The sequence below is a fragment of the Moschus berezovskii genome, chromosome 21 (assembly GCF_049115385.1).
Source record: "Moschus berezovskii isolate FMDL1 chromosome 21, NW_MosBer_1.0, whole genome shotgun sequence".
In the NCBI taxonomy this organism is placed as follows: domain Eukaryota; kingdom Metazoa; phylum Chordata; class Mammalia; order Artiodactyla; family Moschidae; genus Moschus; species Moschus berezovskii.
In genome coordinates, this window is record NC_142480.1 from 49,582,418 (window position 1) to 49,599,559 (window position 17,142).

Genomic DNA, 17,142 nt, shown 5'->3' on the forward strand with positions numbered 1-17,142 from the left:
AAAAAAAAAAGAAAAGGTCCAGAGTTAACAGCAGTAGAGATGGTTCTCATACAGCTCAAATCAGTGAGGTGGTAGGGAACTGACAAAATATTGGGAAATATTTCTGTGGGGCCACTGGAGTCCCCTCCCATGAATAACTTCTGTTACTGGCTGCCCGAGTCCTGTGCCAAGCCACACACTCAAGCCTAAGAGGTCTCAGTTCCTCCTGTCCTGGTGAAGGGTGCGGAAAGGGCCTGGAGCAGGTGTGACTACTGGGTGAGGCCTCTGAGTGAAAATTCTACTTACTCCACTGATGCAACTTTACCTTCTGGGTTTGCATTTCCAGGCCCAGAGGAGCACTTGATGTGGCCAGATTGCTTGGGAACTGTGCACTGAGTGAAAGACTGGATGAATTAGTGGGAAGCTTTGATATATTCTTATCTTCAAATGCATGTGACCCTGGGCAAACTGACTCTGCCAGGTACACACAGGTTACTGAGCCTCACTATAAATCAGCCTTACCCAAAGTGGGCCATGTTAAAAATGTTCCATGAAAAAAACAAAGACCCTGTGGTCACATTCATTTGGGACCCACTGAATACACCGTCCTCTCTGCTTTACAGAGCATATTAGCACATCCAAGGCTCTGAGAAGGTCTGCAAAGGCAGGGGTTGTGGGGTGGGTGCTATTAATGTTTCTGTAAGCCAGGATTTCCTAAACCTGATGCCTACTAAATGCTTTTTTCCAATAGGGTTTGGAGTCTGTGGATTTCATCCCAGCAAGTCCCATGTGATTTAATCATGTCAGCTGTTGCTCAGGAAGTTCTGACTGGGGACACCTGGCCCAAACAAAGGACCCAGAAGGAGAAACAAGAGAATAAGACAGGTCACAATGGGATTGCCAACAGCCGCCCCCTCCCAGGTCCTTTCCCCTCTGTTGGAGTTCCTCCCACAAGAGTTTTAAGAGGTTAGGGAGCAGAGGTGTGAGTGCAGGAGCACAGAATAAGTGAGGGTCCTCCAGTTGATACAGCGCTGGGCATCTGGGGCATGTAGCTGGAAGATAATTGAGTGCAGACAGTGAAAGAGAGAGAGAGGAGGTGTGTTGCATGGACAAAGCTGCTCTTTTTCTCCCTTAGGAGTTGGTCCTAGATGCCTGGTGAGGTGGCTGAAGTTGCCCATGGCAGCCCACTTAGATAACATCAGGGTTGGGGGTCAGGGCTGCAGAAACAGAGCACGGGTCCCAGGGAGAGAACACCCTCTCCTCCCCCCATCCAGGCCACACCCTAGCCCAGGAGGGCAGCAGGACATGCAGGAGAGCCTGGACGGACCTGGGAGTGGGAAAGTGCCCACTGGGGTGTAGGCAAGTTCCCATTCCGTCTTGTTTTCTGGCTCAACGGTGAAGCCTGGGATTGCAGTCGTTTCTTTCCCGATGGGGACAGCAGCCACGCCAGGCCCCACTTGGGTCATGATCCACTCCTCCACATCAGGGCCTGCTGTGGGTGTGCTACCCTCCTCTTCTCCTGGAGAGGGCGCTGCTGAAACACCTAAAGGGGATATGGGTGGTGAGGGCTGGGGGCTCCTTCTTACCAGTGACCCACCCCAGGCTGGCCCTTCTTCAGGGGACCCAGGGGACCATGAGGTGGGCCAGGCTTGTGCACAAATCTTACTGGTCCTTGGCCTTCCAATCCCCACCCAGTTCAGTGAGATGACGTTTGTCCTTAATTAATAAGAGCTGTTCGGTTCAACTATATCAATATGCACATACCATCAGCACTTTATTTCAGGGTGGTCTGGGGCAACTCTTTTGCAGAATCTATTGTACATGCCAGGCATTGTTTAAAGGTGTGATGCATCAATGTATAAGATCATCTTAGGGGACTTCTCTGGTGATCCAGTGGCTGAGACTCAGTGCTCCCAGTGCAGGAGCCTGGGTTCAATTCCAGGTCAGGAAACCAGATCCCATACACTGCAACTAAGAGTTCGTGTGGAGCAACTAAAGATCCCTCCTGTCACAGCCAAATAAACAAATATTTAAAAATAAGAGAAAATCATTTTATTCCACAACAGCCACGTGAGAGAGATACATTATCTCACTTACAGACAGGGAAACTAAGGTTAAGTGACTTTTCCAGTGTCAGTGGCTTCTAAGTGACAGATCTAGTCCATGGGCCCAAGTATCTGGTGCCGGGGGCTTCCCAGGTGGTGCAGTGGTAAAGAATCCACCTGCGAATGCAGGAGATGCAAGAGATGTGGGCTTGATCCCTGGGTCAGGAAGATTCCCTGGAGGAGGAAATGGCAACCTGTTCCAGTATTCTTGCCTGCAGAATTCCATAGACAGGCTACAGTCCATGGGGTTGCAGAAGAGTCGGAGACGACTGAGTGACTGAGCACACAGCACGATCTGATGTCAGACTCTCTGCTCTTAAGTACTGCAGTGATGCTGCTTTTCTGGGGACAGAAATTATGCTCCAAGTGTGTCTGGATCAAAATCAGAAGAGTGCTATTTATCATGCATGAAGCTACCCTAGCACTGGATGGTGAAGGCACGATTCATTGACGGGGAGTAACTGTTCTGGTTTTGTGCGCTTGATCAGGAAGGAAGCCAGGTTTCTCAGCAGGTGTATAAAAGGCTGAGTCTACAGAGGGTCAGGGATGGATGGTAGAGATACTTGGCTGAGAATTTACTTGGGGGCTAATTGGCTTGACTTCTGATGTCCAGAGCAAGGAAAGGGGTGCTGGGGCAAGGGCCTCATCAAATCCTCTGGGAAGGGATTGGCTTTCTTGACTGGCAGAGTGAGACTGAACTGTCTTTGAATTAGGTTTTAAAGGTGACCCTGGGGCTTCCCAGGTGGGGCTAATGGTAAAGAACCCGGTCTGCTAATGCAGGAGACATAAGAGATATGGGTTTGATTCCTGGGTCAGGAAGATCCCCTGGAGGAGGGCATGGCACCACTCCAGTACTCTTGTCTGGAGAATCCCATACACAGGATCTTGGTTGGCTATGGTCCATAGGGTCGCAAAGAGTCAGACATGGCTGAAGCGACTTAGCACTGAAAGTCTTGGAAACTTTGGGATGTTCAAGGTTTTTTTTTTAAAGATCCCCCCCTTTTTTAAAATTTAGACTATTTTTAAAGTCTCTATTGAATCTATTACAATACTGTTTCTGTTTTATGTTTTGTTTTTTTGGCCACAAGGCATATGGGATCCTAGCTCCTTGACCAGGGATTGAACTCACACTCCCTGCATTGGAAGGCTAAGTCTTATCTACTGGACTGCCCCTTGGGCTTTTCTAAAAAATTAACTTTATTTTGAAATAATTACATATTCACAGGAAGTTATAAATATACTGAGTTTTGATGTATCATATGTAAAATATGGCACAAGCCAGTACTACAATCTACATTCTGGGCAGTGTATCTGGACCCATGGACCCTGTAAGAACTTATCCAATCAGAGCCCAGCCAGGCCTTGGCCATGCCCTGGCCATGCCCACTTAGTCCCTCTCAGAACTCTGATAACATGGCCTAGGGTCCTCAGCATGGGTCAGTTAGAAAAGTGAATTTTTGGTGCTTAGTGAATAATAATTTGACTAAACTCATCACAGAAATATTTAGAAGCAGATGGAAGTTTGACTAGGCTGTACAAATCAAAACTGTATATACACTTATATATATATACTGTATATATACACACATACACACAACATATACGTGTGTTATTTCTTTGCAAAGCTAACATTTATTGAGCATTTACTATTTCCCAGGTACTATGCTAAGTATTCTGTATGCACTACCCCAGTTAATCCTTCTAGCAACAATTCGAGGTAGGAAATATTATATCATTATTTTATAGAGAAAGCAGTGTTCTTGCCTGGAGAATCCCAGGGACAGCGGAGCCTGCTGGGCTGCCGTTTATGGGGTTGCATAGAGTCGGACATGACTGAAGTGACTTAGCAGCAGCAGCAGCAGAAGAGAGAGAAACTAAGAGACTCACCCAAGGTCGCACAGCTACAAAGCAGCAGAGTCATAATTAAAATTCAGATCTGCCTGATTTTAGAACCCAAGTTCTTACTTGTTTCTCTTTATGAGTCTCTGGGGGCACATTAGAAGGATGTACTTGCCACAGAGTCAAAGCCTAAGGTCATCCCGTCCAGAGGGATTGACTTTTTCCTCTTTGCTGTGATGGATGGGCAGAGATCAGGAGGGATGAGCCTGGTTGGGGGGGTCACCCCCAAGGCAGAGGGGAGTTGGAGGGGAGGTGAGGACACAAACCTCGGAAGCAGAAGGCGTGGTGCCGAGACAGCGGATCCAAGAGGCCCGTCTGGTTGGGGTAGAGGTAGACGGTTCTCACGCCTGGTTTGTCCCCGCCACACGCGGGCCTCGGGGTGACGATGGGGTAGCGGAGGCTGCCGTCAGACAGCCAACCAGCGTAGCACTTGTCCAGACCGCGGCTCCAGGCAGCGTAGAGCTGGCCCGTGGTGGCCAGCGTGGCGTTTTGAGATTCACAGAACTCCTGGGCTTCCCGGAAGGTGAACTGCTCCAGGCGTGTGGCGAAGAACACCTCCCCTGGGAGTAGAGGCAGGTGGCAGGTGTGAGCCTCCATGCCCACGGCCAGAGCAGCCGCTGCTCATCCAGGGCAGGGCAGCTGCACTAAGACGAGTTAGTCACTCTCCATGCGAACAACCTCCCCTCCTTCTCTCTGGATTCTCCAGTCACATGTAGGCACCCCCTCTTCTGTCTAAGAGAGGCACTCCTGGGCACCCCGTGCTCCCTTAAACCTCAGCACTTAATCACGGAGCACTGAATGCTATGGACCTGTGGCCCTACCCGCATCCTGTGAACTCAGGGAGTGGGGCCTGTGGCCACTCTGAGGGGTTGGAGTCCCAACATCCAGAACAATACTGGGGTCTGTGTCTGATCTGGGGGGAGGAAGTTCACATTTATTGAATACCTGCTTATACCAGGCACTTTTCATGCACATCTCATTTAATATTCAGTGAAGTCTCTGATATAAGCATAAATCAGCTCCATTTTATAGATGAGGAAACTGAGGCCTAGAGAGGTTAAGTAACTTGCCCAGGTCCCCAAACAAGTGAGTGGCAGTGTTGAAATCTCTCCAGAATATCAGCATTTCCAAGATTGCATTCAGTGGGACAGTAATTTGGTGATTTTAATTGAAATGATAATAAGACCAAAGAAAGGGTCTGTGTTTCGTTAAGCTTGGGTGATGCCTGGTTAAGCAGAGTTGAAGAGGTGTTTTTTTTTTTTTAATGCAGGACTTCTCAGAGTCTTTGATTTGTTCATGGGAATTGAGATTCTCAATGAGGCAGAAGGTTCATATAACATTTTCTGGTACAAGTAAATTAATTCATTTATCCATAGAACTTATTGCCTTTTCAAGAAACCAGTGCTCCCCTGCAATGCTGGGGAATCCACATGAACCATCTGGGAGGCAGACAAGGGGCCTGGCCTGAGAGAGGGACTGGGAAGGCCTTCTTTCTTAAGTAGGATCCTTTCCTGGCTGCCTGCTCAGGTGAGAACGGGACTAGGTGGATGGTGATTCCCCCTCCTCTGTATCTCCGCATCAGTCCCCTCACCCTTCCACAGCCCGAAACGTGAGAACAGGGCCTGTACCCTCGAGTCTGTCCACATAGCAGTAGACGTCGTAGGTTTCCGATGGTGGCCGCACGCCGTAGGTCCGGACCCCTGGGCTGCTGTCCTTGTCACCCACACAGGGGGTCCGCGGGCTCACAATGGGGTATCTGCAGGCGAGGGTGGGAGGGGCGGATGAGAGCTTGCTCTGGAAAGCTGGGGATGCAGGGCCCCAGGGTGAGGCCGGCAGGTCTCCTGAAGGATTCAAACCAGGAAGGCGGACTTCCCTGGTGCGCCAGTGGTTAAGAATCTACCTGCCAGTGCAGGGGACACGGGTTCAATCCCTGGTCTGGGAAGATTCCCACATGCTGTGGGGCAACTAAGCCCATGTGCCACAACTACTGAGCCCATGCACTGCAACTACTGAAGCCACATACCCTAAAGCCCATGCTATGCAACAAGAGAAGCCACCACAATGAGAAGACTGCACACAGTAACTAGAGAGTAGACCCCACTTGCCACAACTAGAGGAAGTCCACAAGCAGCAGTGAAGACCCAGTGCAGCCAAAAAAATAAAAATAAAACAGGAAGGACTCTCTCATGCAACATGTTCCCTGTGTAGCTGGGGACGGGGCTGCCTGGGGGCCATTGAGGGATTCCTGGCTTCAGAAGAAAGCCCACGGCAAGGAAGGGTCAGCCTGGGGAGGACTGGGGGCCTTGACAAGGAGCTCTCATATGGTTTTTGAGCAGAAATGATCAAGGAGCTAATGTCTCCTGGGGCCCATTCCCACTCTCTTGGAATATGTCTTGGTTTTGGGGGAAAAATTAAGGGGTCAGCCAGGAGCCTCTAATTAACGGTGTGGTGGGTGCCCTCTTGGTGGTGGGTGCTGCAGACTCAGGCTCCCCAGGCCTGACCACGCACTGTTGGGTTTGGACGGGTAGGGGAGCCCAGCTCGTCTGTCACCTGACTGTCTGGTCCTGCAGCCAGCCGGCGTCACACTGCTCGTAGCCTGCTTCATAGGCGGCCTGGAGCTGCTCGGGCGAGGCAATGATGGCCCCGGTGCGCAGGCAGGCCTGCTTGGCCTCCTCAAAGGTCAGCGAGTAGCGGGAGGAGCCCGGGCGGTAGTGGAACACGACTCCTGGGTGGGGAGGAGAGGGAGAGACGGTGAGACAGGTCAGGATCAGGGCACGGGCCAAGGGCCACAATGCCAGTGTCCGTGGTACCTGGTTCTCAAGGCTTTGCAGGTGTGGAAGGAGCCCTGGCTCCTTGAGGAATGACCTCTTTTCATCCCCTCCTTCCTTTCCTACTCCCCATCGGACTCCTTGTCAAGCTGGTAATCTCTGCTTGTTCAAACTGCTCCTGAAATTCACCTTCCTGAGAAAGCCTTCTAGGAACCTTCTGCCATGGGTGTCCCCAACCCTTCATTCTGGCCTCCTCACTCCAAGGCTGCTCATTTGTCCCCGGACTCTTGAAAACAAAGGCGTTTGCTCTTAGTATAAAAAGAATAAGTGATCACTGCAGAGCATTTGGAAAATACAGAGAAGGACAAAGAAAAAATCAAACAAATCAATCAAACCACTGCCTTTCTTCCACTTGGCCCAAATTCCCGGGTTCAGGGGGTAGGTGGTCCTCCTGAAATTAGCTGCAAGAGTTTGTGCGGGTGCACTGGGTATACGTCTGGGGATGAGCACAGGGCACAGCCTGTCCATGAACCCCCACTCACTCTGCCTCCCCCGTTGCATTTAACTGGACACACATTGGTTTTTGACACTTCCCTGGATGACTGGCCAGTTTATGTCCAGTTGCGGAGGGATCCCTAATCTGAGTCTCCCCACATTCTTGTCCTGTCCTGTGTCAGATGCTCACCTATCCATTGGCACCTTTATGGGTGGCGGCCACGTGGTGGGAGTGAGGGTCTCTCCAGCCCTGAGCCTACCCTGGGACACAGTTATTGTTAGCCTTACCCCCAAACTTCTAAGCAATTCTTCCTTCTCAATGTACTGCGTTGATTCAGGCTGACATTTCACTTGGTGGCATCATGGGAGTGAAGGCGGATGGCGGTGGCCATCTGCCCCACCCCCAGGTGGAGACACCACCAAGGTCCTGATGGAGGCCACATCAGTACGTCTTTCCTATTCATGGACTTGGGTTTTGGAACCAGCCAAGTTCCATGTGATGTGACATCCCAATTATTCAAATATTTATTTATTTTTTGGTCGGCTGGCATGTGGGATTTTAGTTCCCTGACCAAGGATTGAAGCCACGCTTCATGCATTGGAAGTGCCGAGTCTTAACCATTGGAATTCCAGGGAAGTCCCCATCCAGACATTTATTAAGCACCTGAAACAAAACCATCCCAGAACCGAGGTGGAAAAAGCCTGATAGAACACATTTCAGACTTTGTGGGCTAAACGGGTTTTGTACATCTCCTTGATCCTACCCTGATAGCCCTAAACGGCCCTATATGGCCACAGACAACATGTTACCAAATGGGTGTGACTTTGTTAGAGTCAAACTTTATTTGTGGACATTAAAATTTGAATTTTATGTAATTTTCACAATATGTCACAAAATGTTATTCTTCTTTAGACTTTTCCCCTCAACTACTTAAAAAGCTTATTTCTTAGTTCATGGGCCACAGAAGAACTGAACATGGGCTAGGGCTAGGTTTGGTCCAAGGACCAGTTTGCAGACCCCTGTTCTGGAGGGCCAGTGCTGTGAGAAGCCCTGAGGGTACCCAGTGCAGCCGAGTTCAGTGGCTCTGTTCTGCGGAAGTGCCTGCTGGGGCGAGGAGGGCCCATGGACAGAAGGGCCCCGGGTTTTTCTTTGCCCTTCACTTCTACCTGTTGATACATTCACTGGTTTTTACCTCTGACTTCATTTGAAGGAAATGCTTTGTGACAGAGAGCCACACACACATAAAAGAGCGTGAGCACCACTGGTGTGGCCCATCCCCCTTGTTCTTTGATTCACAAGTGAGGAGAGCTGAGTCTGAGAGGAGGGAGGCTTGTCTCACGTCCCAGGTGAAGTTGAAAGTACAGAAGAACCTCCACCCAGGTGGCTCAGTGGTAAAGAATCTGCCTGTCAGTGCAGGAGACGCAGGTTCGATTCCCTGGGTCGGGAAGACCCCCCCAGCAAAGGGAAATGGCAACCCACTCCAGGATCCTTGCCTGGAGAATTCCACGGACAGAGGAGCCTGGCGGGCACAGTCCGTGGGGTCGCAAAGAGTCGGACATGACTGACTGAGCACTTCCTGCACTGCACATAGAAGACCCCAGACCAAGCCCTTTCCCCCAGCCCTGGATGCAGCCCCTTGAGGGGCGGACACTTACCCCCTGGCAGTCGTGGCTGCCCAGGGACCTCAGCTGCACCTGGGGCTAAGGTCACCTGCACGACGAGGTCCTCGCTGGTGAAGGCCGTGGGGGCACCCAGGCCGGGTGTGGACTCTCTGGGAAAGGCCCAGGGCCGGGTTGCCTCTCCAGTCCTGTTCTCCACTGTGGGGAATGCAGTGGCCCTTACTTCCGGGACAAATGTGAAAGGCTCCTCAGGTTCCGGGGCGGTGGGGGAGACTTCAAAGTCGGGCTTCGCCGTGAGGATCACGTTGCCTCGGGCTTCACCCTCGGTGATGTTTCGGGGCAGGGGCAGCTCCACGTCAGGCCAGGTCACCGTCTGGATGGTGATGTCCTCCTCGCCACCCACCCCGAAAAAGTTTTCTGGGATGTCCACAAAGTCTTCACCTGGGGCAGGGGGCAGAGACAGGCATTAGTGCTTGGCCTGGGGTTGACTTGATGGAGATGAATATCAGATACTCCCCTCCTCTGCTAAGAAAAGAAAGTACCTACTGTGTGCCAGGCACCTGGCCGGGCCCATTGCTGGAGACGTTAATAGCTTGAGTATTTATTATACGGGTGCCCTAGATTGCAAGAATCTGCAGTCACCATAGCACAAGACCCTGACCAATCAGCTCACTGTTTATTAAAACCATCTTGTTCCAACATCCCTTCCTGGGTAATGCCAGCCAGTTGCTTCCTTACCTATCTTGTGAGCACCTGCTGAGCCTCTGATGTTAGAACTAGCCAATGGGACAATGTAAATCAATTAGAAAGAGAAATGAAAAAATCTTCCCAAAGATGCAGGAGCTCATGAAATTGATGAAAGTGCTGTGAGAGAACTGCCTGCCTCAGTCATGAACAAATGAGCCACCTCATAATTAATAAAGAGAGCATCCATGAGGATGGTACAACTGCAAACAGGGTGGTGGGAATATTGAAAAGTGAAGAGAAGTTTTTTGGGGTAATTTTAATTACTTTTACACAAATAAACCTAGACAGTGTAAAATACAGGATAAAAACATTTTAAAAAGTTTTAGTCTAAATTTTCAAAATAAAGTCCTTGTCAAAAGCTTTTTTCCACTCTTAAGTAACACTATGGCCCTCCTTTTGAAGTGAATTCAATCAAAAAGGGCAACTGCGGGGCAGAAGGTGGGAGGGAGGCTCAAGAGGGAGGGGACATACATATACCTATGGCTGATTGTTTGACAGAAAGCAACACAATTCTGTAGAGCAATTATCCTTCAATTAAAAAAATACATTTAAAATTTTAAAAAGGGCAGATCACAGCGCTCTCCCGTGGTGCATGGTTTCAAGTCAGGCCCCACATCTTCCCATTAGACAGATGAGGAAAGTGAGGCTCAGGGCCTTGACTTTGCCAGGGCTGCCTAGGAGTGAGTGGCAGAGACGTGATTCAAACTTTAGAAACAGTCTCTGAATCTCACGTTTCCCCCCAATTCTGGGCTGATGAGATAGGACTGGGTACAGTGCAGGCTGCAGTGATTCTAGCTTCCTCAGGAACCCATGAAAATAGGGGGTGCTAAGACATGGGGTTCGGGGAAGGAAATGGCAACCCACTCCAGTGTTCTTGCCTGGAGAATCCCAGGGACGGGGGAGCCTGGTGGGCTGCCGTCTGTGGGGTCACACAGAGTCGGACACGACTGCAGTGACTTAGCAGCAGCAGCAGCAAGACATGGGGTTCAGGTACCCAGTGGACCCTTGAAGGAGGTAAAACCCAACTCCCCATTCTAAGATTTCATCCCATTTCGGTAGCGTGCTCCCCCACCGAAATGCCTCCAGCCCAAACCCACCTGTGTAGCAGATGGCGTCATAGCGGGATGAAGGGTCAGGGTAGCCTGTCTGGTTGGCGTGCAGGTAGACGGTCCTCACACCCAGGAGGTTGCCCCCGCAGTTTGGCCGGGCCTTGGAGATGGGGTAGCGCACGCTGCGGTCAGCCAGCCAGCCGGCGCTGCACATGTCCATGCCGCTCTGCCAGGCCAGGTAGAGTTGGCCCGTGGTGGCCAGCCGGGCGCCCAGCCGCCGGCACTCGTTGGCCGCCTCCTGGAAGGTGAACTTCTCCGGGGATGTTGCATAGAAGACCTCGCCTGCAAAAGACACAGCCGGCAGGGTAAGGATCTCCTTCCCACTTCTGCCCTAAGTCCCCAGGGAGATCCCCAGGTTCCTCTGGGTTTGGTCTTTAACTGGCCAAAGCCCTGGTCCCACATGTCTGTATTTCAGGGGTAGGCTGGGGGGGGTGAGGAGGGGTGTCGAGGTAGGGTATGGTATCCTGGATCAGCGCCCTGCCCAGGAGGAGGCCCTCCAGCAGGAGGAAGGGGATGGGCCGGGGCTCGGGAGGGCGGGGCTGCCTCACCCTCCATCTCCTCCGCGAAGCAGTACACGTCATAGGTTTCGTTGGTGTCCCGGATGCCGTAGGTTCGCACACCCGGAAACTCGTCCTTGTCTCCATAGCAACCTTCCCTCGGCGTGTGGATGGGGTACCTGCCGGGAGCCCAAAGCGGGGATGTGACACTCGGGGGTCGGAGGGGGCCCATGACCCATGCCCTTGTACCCTCCTCCCTTGGGGGAGGAAGCGGTGACTTACTGATGTGTTTGCCGGGATCTGCTGAGACTTGTGGGCTACTTGTTTCTACAGTTTTTGCCCAGCTTTATTGAGATAGATGTTTTTATGGCTATTGGTGACAGAAGGCGGCGCCTTTTACTAAATATTTATTGGTACCAAACATGTTCTATCAGGGGCTTGCAAACCTTTTTCGTAAAAGGATGGATAGTAAATATTTCAGGTCTTGCAGGCCAGAGGGTCTCCACTGTGACCAACCACTCAACCTTGCCATCCTAATGCAAACGAAGCAACCACAGACAAAAGAACAAGCGTGGCTGTGTTCCCATAAAACTTTGTTTACAGAATCAAGGAGTGGGTTGGACTTGACCCGTGAGCCATAGTTTGCTGAACACTGCTCTGTATCATTGGAGTCTCACATCAACCTAAGAAGGAAGGTGCTATAACCACTCTAAACCATAAGAAAGTGGGGCCCAGAGATGTTAAGCAACTTGTTCAAGGTCACACAACCTCTAAGTATCAAAACTGGGGTATCAGGTATATAAATACCTCCTGTATCTGAGGTGTGGTCTCTTGCACTATGCTAGGCTGTTGAATCACCTTGCCTTTTTTTTTTTTAATGGTTAATGGCTTTTTTTATCCTGAGATCTTTTGCCTATCCCAAGATTACAGAGCTATTTCCCTTTGTTTTCTTCTTGTGGCTTTGTGGTTCTGGCTTTTGCATTTGGAGCTTTGATCCACCTTGAATGAATTGTCCCATCTTGCTTTTACAGGCTTACTTACATGATTGCCCTCCCTTGAAGGTAAGGCTCTGTCTGTCTTGCTGGGCAACCCACCCCTTAGCAGCTGTGCTCAGGGAAAAATGAGCCAAAAAGCTTAATTTACATGTGTCTTGCCCTATTAAAAACAGAATAGAAAGTGGTTCACAAAAATATATGAACACCAAAATTTAAAAAAGATGTAAAGGGAAAAAAGAGTAGGAAGAATAATGATGTATAATTTGCATGGAGAAAATGCTCACGTAGAGCTATGCTGCTAGTGATCACTCATCCACCACAGGACAGAGCACCAAAGATTTGGGACCTGACCTTGAACTGGCCAAGGCATCTGTCTTGCCCCAGCCCAGGTTGGCCTTGGTGGCAGGCTGGCACCAGCTCAGTGCTGGTCAGTGTTCCAGTCCATCTTCCACTCCACTCCGATGGTGGCCCCGGGACTCACCTGACAGTCTGATCTGCCAGCCAGCCAGCATCGCACTGGTGGAAGCCATCCTCATAGGCGGCCTGCAGCTGCTCAGGTGTGGCGATGATGGCGCTGTTCTGCAGGCAGGCCCGCTGCGCCCTGTCAAAGTCCAGGGTGTAGCGTGTGGAGATGGCTCTGTAATGGAACACGATGCCTGCAAGACACAAGAGAGCGAGAGGGCAGGTCAGCACAGCCTCCCCTTATCCAGGCCCTCATAGAATCAGGGAGATCAAGGGGGCATAGAGACATCTGGGCTGGGCCTTCAGCTGATGGGTGGATCCCTGCTCCATATCTGCATGGGGTCCTTCTGCCTTTGCTAGAACATTTCTATTAACAGGGAGCTCATTACCTTACAAGGCATCTTTTTGGAAACCTGTGATAATTCTGATAATCAGGTTATTTGACTTGGATCAAAATATGCCTTCCTCATAATTTTTCATGTCATTCCAGGACCCCATATTTGCTTTGCAGAAAGATGCTCCTTCAGCCCAGGGCCATCCCAGTGAGAGTCTTGTTTAAGGCACAGGTAGGAGCAGACCACCTTCCAGAGAGTGCTGAGCACCAAAGAATTAATGCTTTCGAATTGTGGTGCTGGAGAAGACTCTTGAGAATCCCTTAGACAGAAAGGAGATTAAACCAGTCAATCCTAAAGGAAATCAACCCTGAATATTCATTGGAAGGGCTGATGCTGGAGCTGAAGCTCCAGTACTCTGGCCACCTGATGTGAAAAGTCAACTCACTGGAAAAGACACTGATGCTGGGAAAGATTGAAGACAGGAGAAGGGGGAAACAGGGTGGCATCATCAACTCAATGGACATGAGTTTGAGCAAACTCCAGGAGATAGTGAAGGACAGGGAAGCCTGGCATGCTGCAGTCCATGGGGTTGGGAAGAGTTGGACAGAACTGAGCAAATGAACTACAACAACCCAACAGGAAAAACTTGGTGCTGACCGAAGTCCTGAAGCCTACCAAGAACACAACCATATTCCTTAGTCCATCGAGGGCAGGGGACCAGAAAGTCCTCATCCTTTTCTTTGGCTTCTGGAACTGGAGGTGGAGGAAGGAAAAGACACCTGGGTGGAGAGTCAGGAGATGCTCTGGCTCCCTTCCTGGGAAACTTCAGGCAAGTCACTTAACCTCAGTTTGCTTGTCTGTAAAATGGGGATGATCACAAAGCAGTCGAATCACAGGATTGTTGGGAAGCCCCGATTGTCATTCATTACACGTGACTGTGACCACGGAGTATTTAATTCACTCAAAGTCCAGCGAGAGTGATGTTCCTAGCTTCGTGTTACAGAGGAAGCAACTGAAGTTAAGTAACTCAACCGAGGTGCAAACTGGCAGGAGGAGGAGCTGGGGTTTGCAAGCCAGCCAGCCTGGGTGCCCACCAGTGAGGATGGCATTCTGGTTCTTTCTGTAGGTGAAGCAGGGTCCCCTCGGGCAGGCTCTCACCTTTCACCACGACCTCCAGGGTGGCCTGGCTGTCCTCGATGCCGTGCATCACCTCGCAGCGATAGATCCCGGAGTCATTGGAGCGCAGGCTCTGGATCTCCAGGGTGGCGTCGCTGGGGATGGCGGGATAGTTGGGCAGCGTGACCCTGTCTTGGTAGGCACTGTTGGCCCGCACCCGCCCTTCAGTGGCCACCAGCAGCACCACCTCCTTCTCCTTGGAAATTCGGCTCCACTTGATTCTCGGGGCGAGGGGGGCAGTGGAGGGGGCGGTGGTCACGGGGTGCGTGGGGTCGATGAAGTAGCAGGGGATGGTGAGGGAGCTCCCCAGGAGGACCCGCAGCGGGGACGGCTCAGGGATGCTGACACTCAGCGAGTTGTCAGGTTCTGTGCAGGGAGACATGGGGGCGGGAGACAGACCTGTTAGTGCCCAGAGAGGACCACCCAACCTCTCTGTCAGTCCTTCTGGAAATGACAATGTCTGTGCTGGTGCTGGGGAAGGCTCCTGTGTCATACGGAATTCCCTTTCTAGAGCAGTTTCCTCAAGACCTCCTGGTCTCTGTGTCTCAAGACGGGAATTATGGAGCCAGAAAGGGTTGCAGAGGGGGCTGTTGGGAAATTCAGAGGTGTACCTCTTTGTTTCTCAAACTGGGGTACCCTAGGTAATGCCAAGCCATGGGATAAACAGAACCCATCTTTCTGGAGCGACAGCTTGACTCAAAAATTGGTAAAAAGTTACTTTGGGGGAAAAGCTCCAATACTTTGGCCACCTGATGTGAAGAGCTGACTCATTGGAAAAGACCCTGATGCTGGGAAAGACTGAAGGCAGGAGGAGAAGGAGATGACAGAGGATGAGATGGTTGGATGGCATCACTGACTCAATGGACATGAGTCTGAGCAAACTCCAGGAGATGGTGAAGAACAGAGAAGCCTGGCATGCTGCAGTCCATGGGGTCGCGAAGAGTCGGACATGACTTAGTGATTGAACAACATCAAGAAAAAATTACTATGGGGAAGAAAAAATTGATTCAGCTTGTAAAGTTAAGATATAAAAATATCAAACACTTAAGGAGGTCTGTCTTGGGCTCCATCCTGACCTTGCAGAAGGACTAGTCATTCTCTTCTGTTGTTGGGGGATCAGGGGCCTAGTTGGAGAGGCATCAGAGAAGATCAGACGTTTAGGTCTGCAAAGAGTCAGCCTGGGGTGGGGTTGGGACATGATTAGACTGCATAAAAAAAAAAAAACACACAAACCTAGATAGAATTGATAGGGAAGATGCAGAGAGTTCGCAAATTCTGTTAGAAGTAAAAAAATCTTCCTGGTATTGAAAAGAAAGAGTCTTTGAAAAAACATCACTTTTATGAACTGTCATATACTTGCCGAACTTTTCTTCCAGTAGAGCCTGCAGGTTGATCATAAAAATATTTCAGATATTTGTGGGTGGCAGATACATAGCAAGGCAGGAAAGAGGGAGCCAGGAATGTCTGGGGTCAAGCCCTAACCTTTTGATATCCTGGGGGGTCACTAGCAGGTCCTTCACAGAAATATCCCTCTGAGGTGCCGCCCTAGCACAGGACACAGCATGGTTTTAGTGGTGGTAGCTCTCCGGGGCAGGTTCTTCCCAGGTGGCACTAGTGGTAAAGAACCCACCTGCCGATGCAGGAGACATAAGAGACTCAGGTTCAATCCCTGGGTCAGGAAGATCCTCTGAAGGCGGGTGTGGCAATCCACTCCAGTATTCTTGTCTAGAGAATCCTATGGACAGAGGAACCTGGTGGGCTACAGTCCATGGGGTCACAAAGAGTCAGACAATACTGCAGTGACTGATTACGCACGCACAGTTCTCCAGGGACAACTGGAAGTGACAGAAGCACCCAGCTCTGCAGTTTGTAAAGCTCTCAACCAACCCTCATGAAATGGTTGGCCTGTGTGGGCAAATCACCCCAGGGTATAGGCAGTTGGGTATTCAAGGGTCTCAGGGCAAGAGTACAAGTGGAGACTTGTGGATCATATGTCTAAATATTTAACAGCTATAAATCAAGCCAATAGACCAATAAATTGTTTAAAAAATGTTCTACCTTCTTATTTGACAATGATACCTTTCAAAATGAAAAACCAGATTCAAATTTAGAATTCTTGGATCCCTTAGAGTTTTGCACTGGGATGTGGTGACCATGCTGGAGGAGAGGGAATCAGGCCCCCTTTTCTTCCCTCCACGGCTCTGCACTGTGAAGGGTCTGTATTTATCCAGGCCCTCACAAGCCAGCTCTGTCCACACCCGAACAGCCTCCCCTTCACCTCTCCCTCTGGCCTTCTGGTGGCTCAGACTGGTGGTGGTGGGTGGTCCTTTCATGGAAGGATGGACCCAGAAGAGCAAACTATGCAGTCCTGAAAATGACTTGGGTCCAGCTGGAAAGGGAATTCTGGGCACCCTGGGTACCCAGAGGGAGCATAGGGGTGGACACATATCACTGGCCCTCCAATTCCTCATTTTTAGGGAATGTTGGGGCTGCAGGAGAGTCAGAGAGGGGGGCCTCTAAAGTGATGGCCCAGATCAAGCACCAGGACTCTCAGTGCCAGGCTCGGTCTCCACCCCCCGAGTACAGTCCTCAGTGCCTGCTGGGTGAGCGAGACGCGCATGGGGATGTCCTCACCTGAAACTTCTACTGAGGTGGCTGCTGCGATGACCCTCAGAGTCACAAACACCACCAGTAAAGTGGTCATAGTTCACCTGGAAGAGAGGGGACAGAGATGTTACTCGGAGCTTCCGATACAGTGAGGCTGAGGGTCGTGTGTCACACGACAAGTGTGGCACACCCCTCATCCATGGGTCTGAGATAACATCAAATGAGGAGGCTAACTTTAAAAAAGTGATAATGATTATACTTGAACAATGGCTTTATGGATAATTTTATTTTGCACTTGGGATTTTTTTTCATGTTTTATAAAGTGTCTATGATAAGCACACATTTTGT

General features: G+C 50.5%; 1 protein-coding gene across 3 annotated transcripts in view; it reads right to left on the minus strand.

The window, feature by feature from the left end:
• The window catches only part of ACAN (aggrecan), a 38,750-nt gene extending 21,859 nt beyond the window's left edge, over positions 1–16,891 (minus strand). For 2 of the 3 annotated variants that reach the window (XM_088829798.1, XM_088829797.1), the window contains exons 1-10: positions 16,822–16,891; positions 14,170–14,553; positions 12,696–12,870; positions 11,271–11,398; positions 10,711–11,004; positions 8,903–9,307; positions 6,534–6,708; positions 5,612–5,739; positions 4,250–4,543; positions 1,307–1,522 (exon numbers count right to left, since the gene is read on the minus strand). In XM_088829798.1, coding sequence (XP_088685924.1) covers positions 1,307–1,522; positions 4,250–4,543; positions 5,612–5,739; positions 6,534–6,708; positions 8,903–9,307; positions 10,711–11,004; positions 11,271–11,398; positions 12,696–12,870; positions 14,170–14,553; positions 16,822–16,891 — 2,269 coding nt within the window. Of the gene's footprint in view, positions 1–1,306; positions 1,523–4,249; positions 4,544–5,611; positions 5,740–6,533; positions 6,709–8,902; positions 9,308–10,710; positions 11,005–11,270; positions 11,399–12,695; positions 12,871–14,169; positions 14,554–15,817; positions 15,923–16,821 lie in introns of all 3 variants that reach the window. The other variant, XM_088829796.1, reaches the window with a different exon arrangement.
• Between the last annotated feature and the right edge of the window lie 251 nt (positions 16,892–17,142).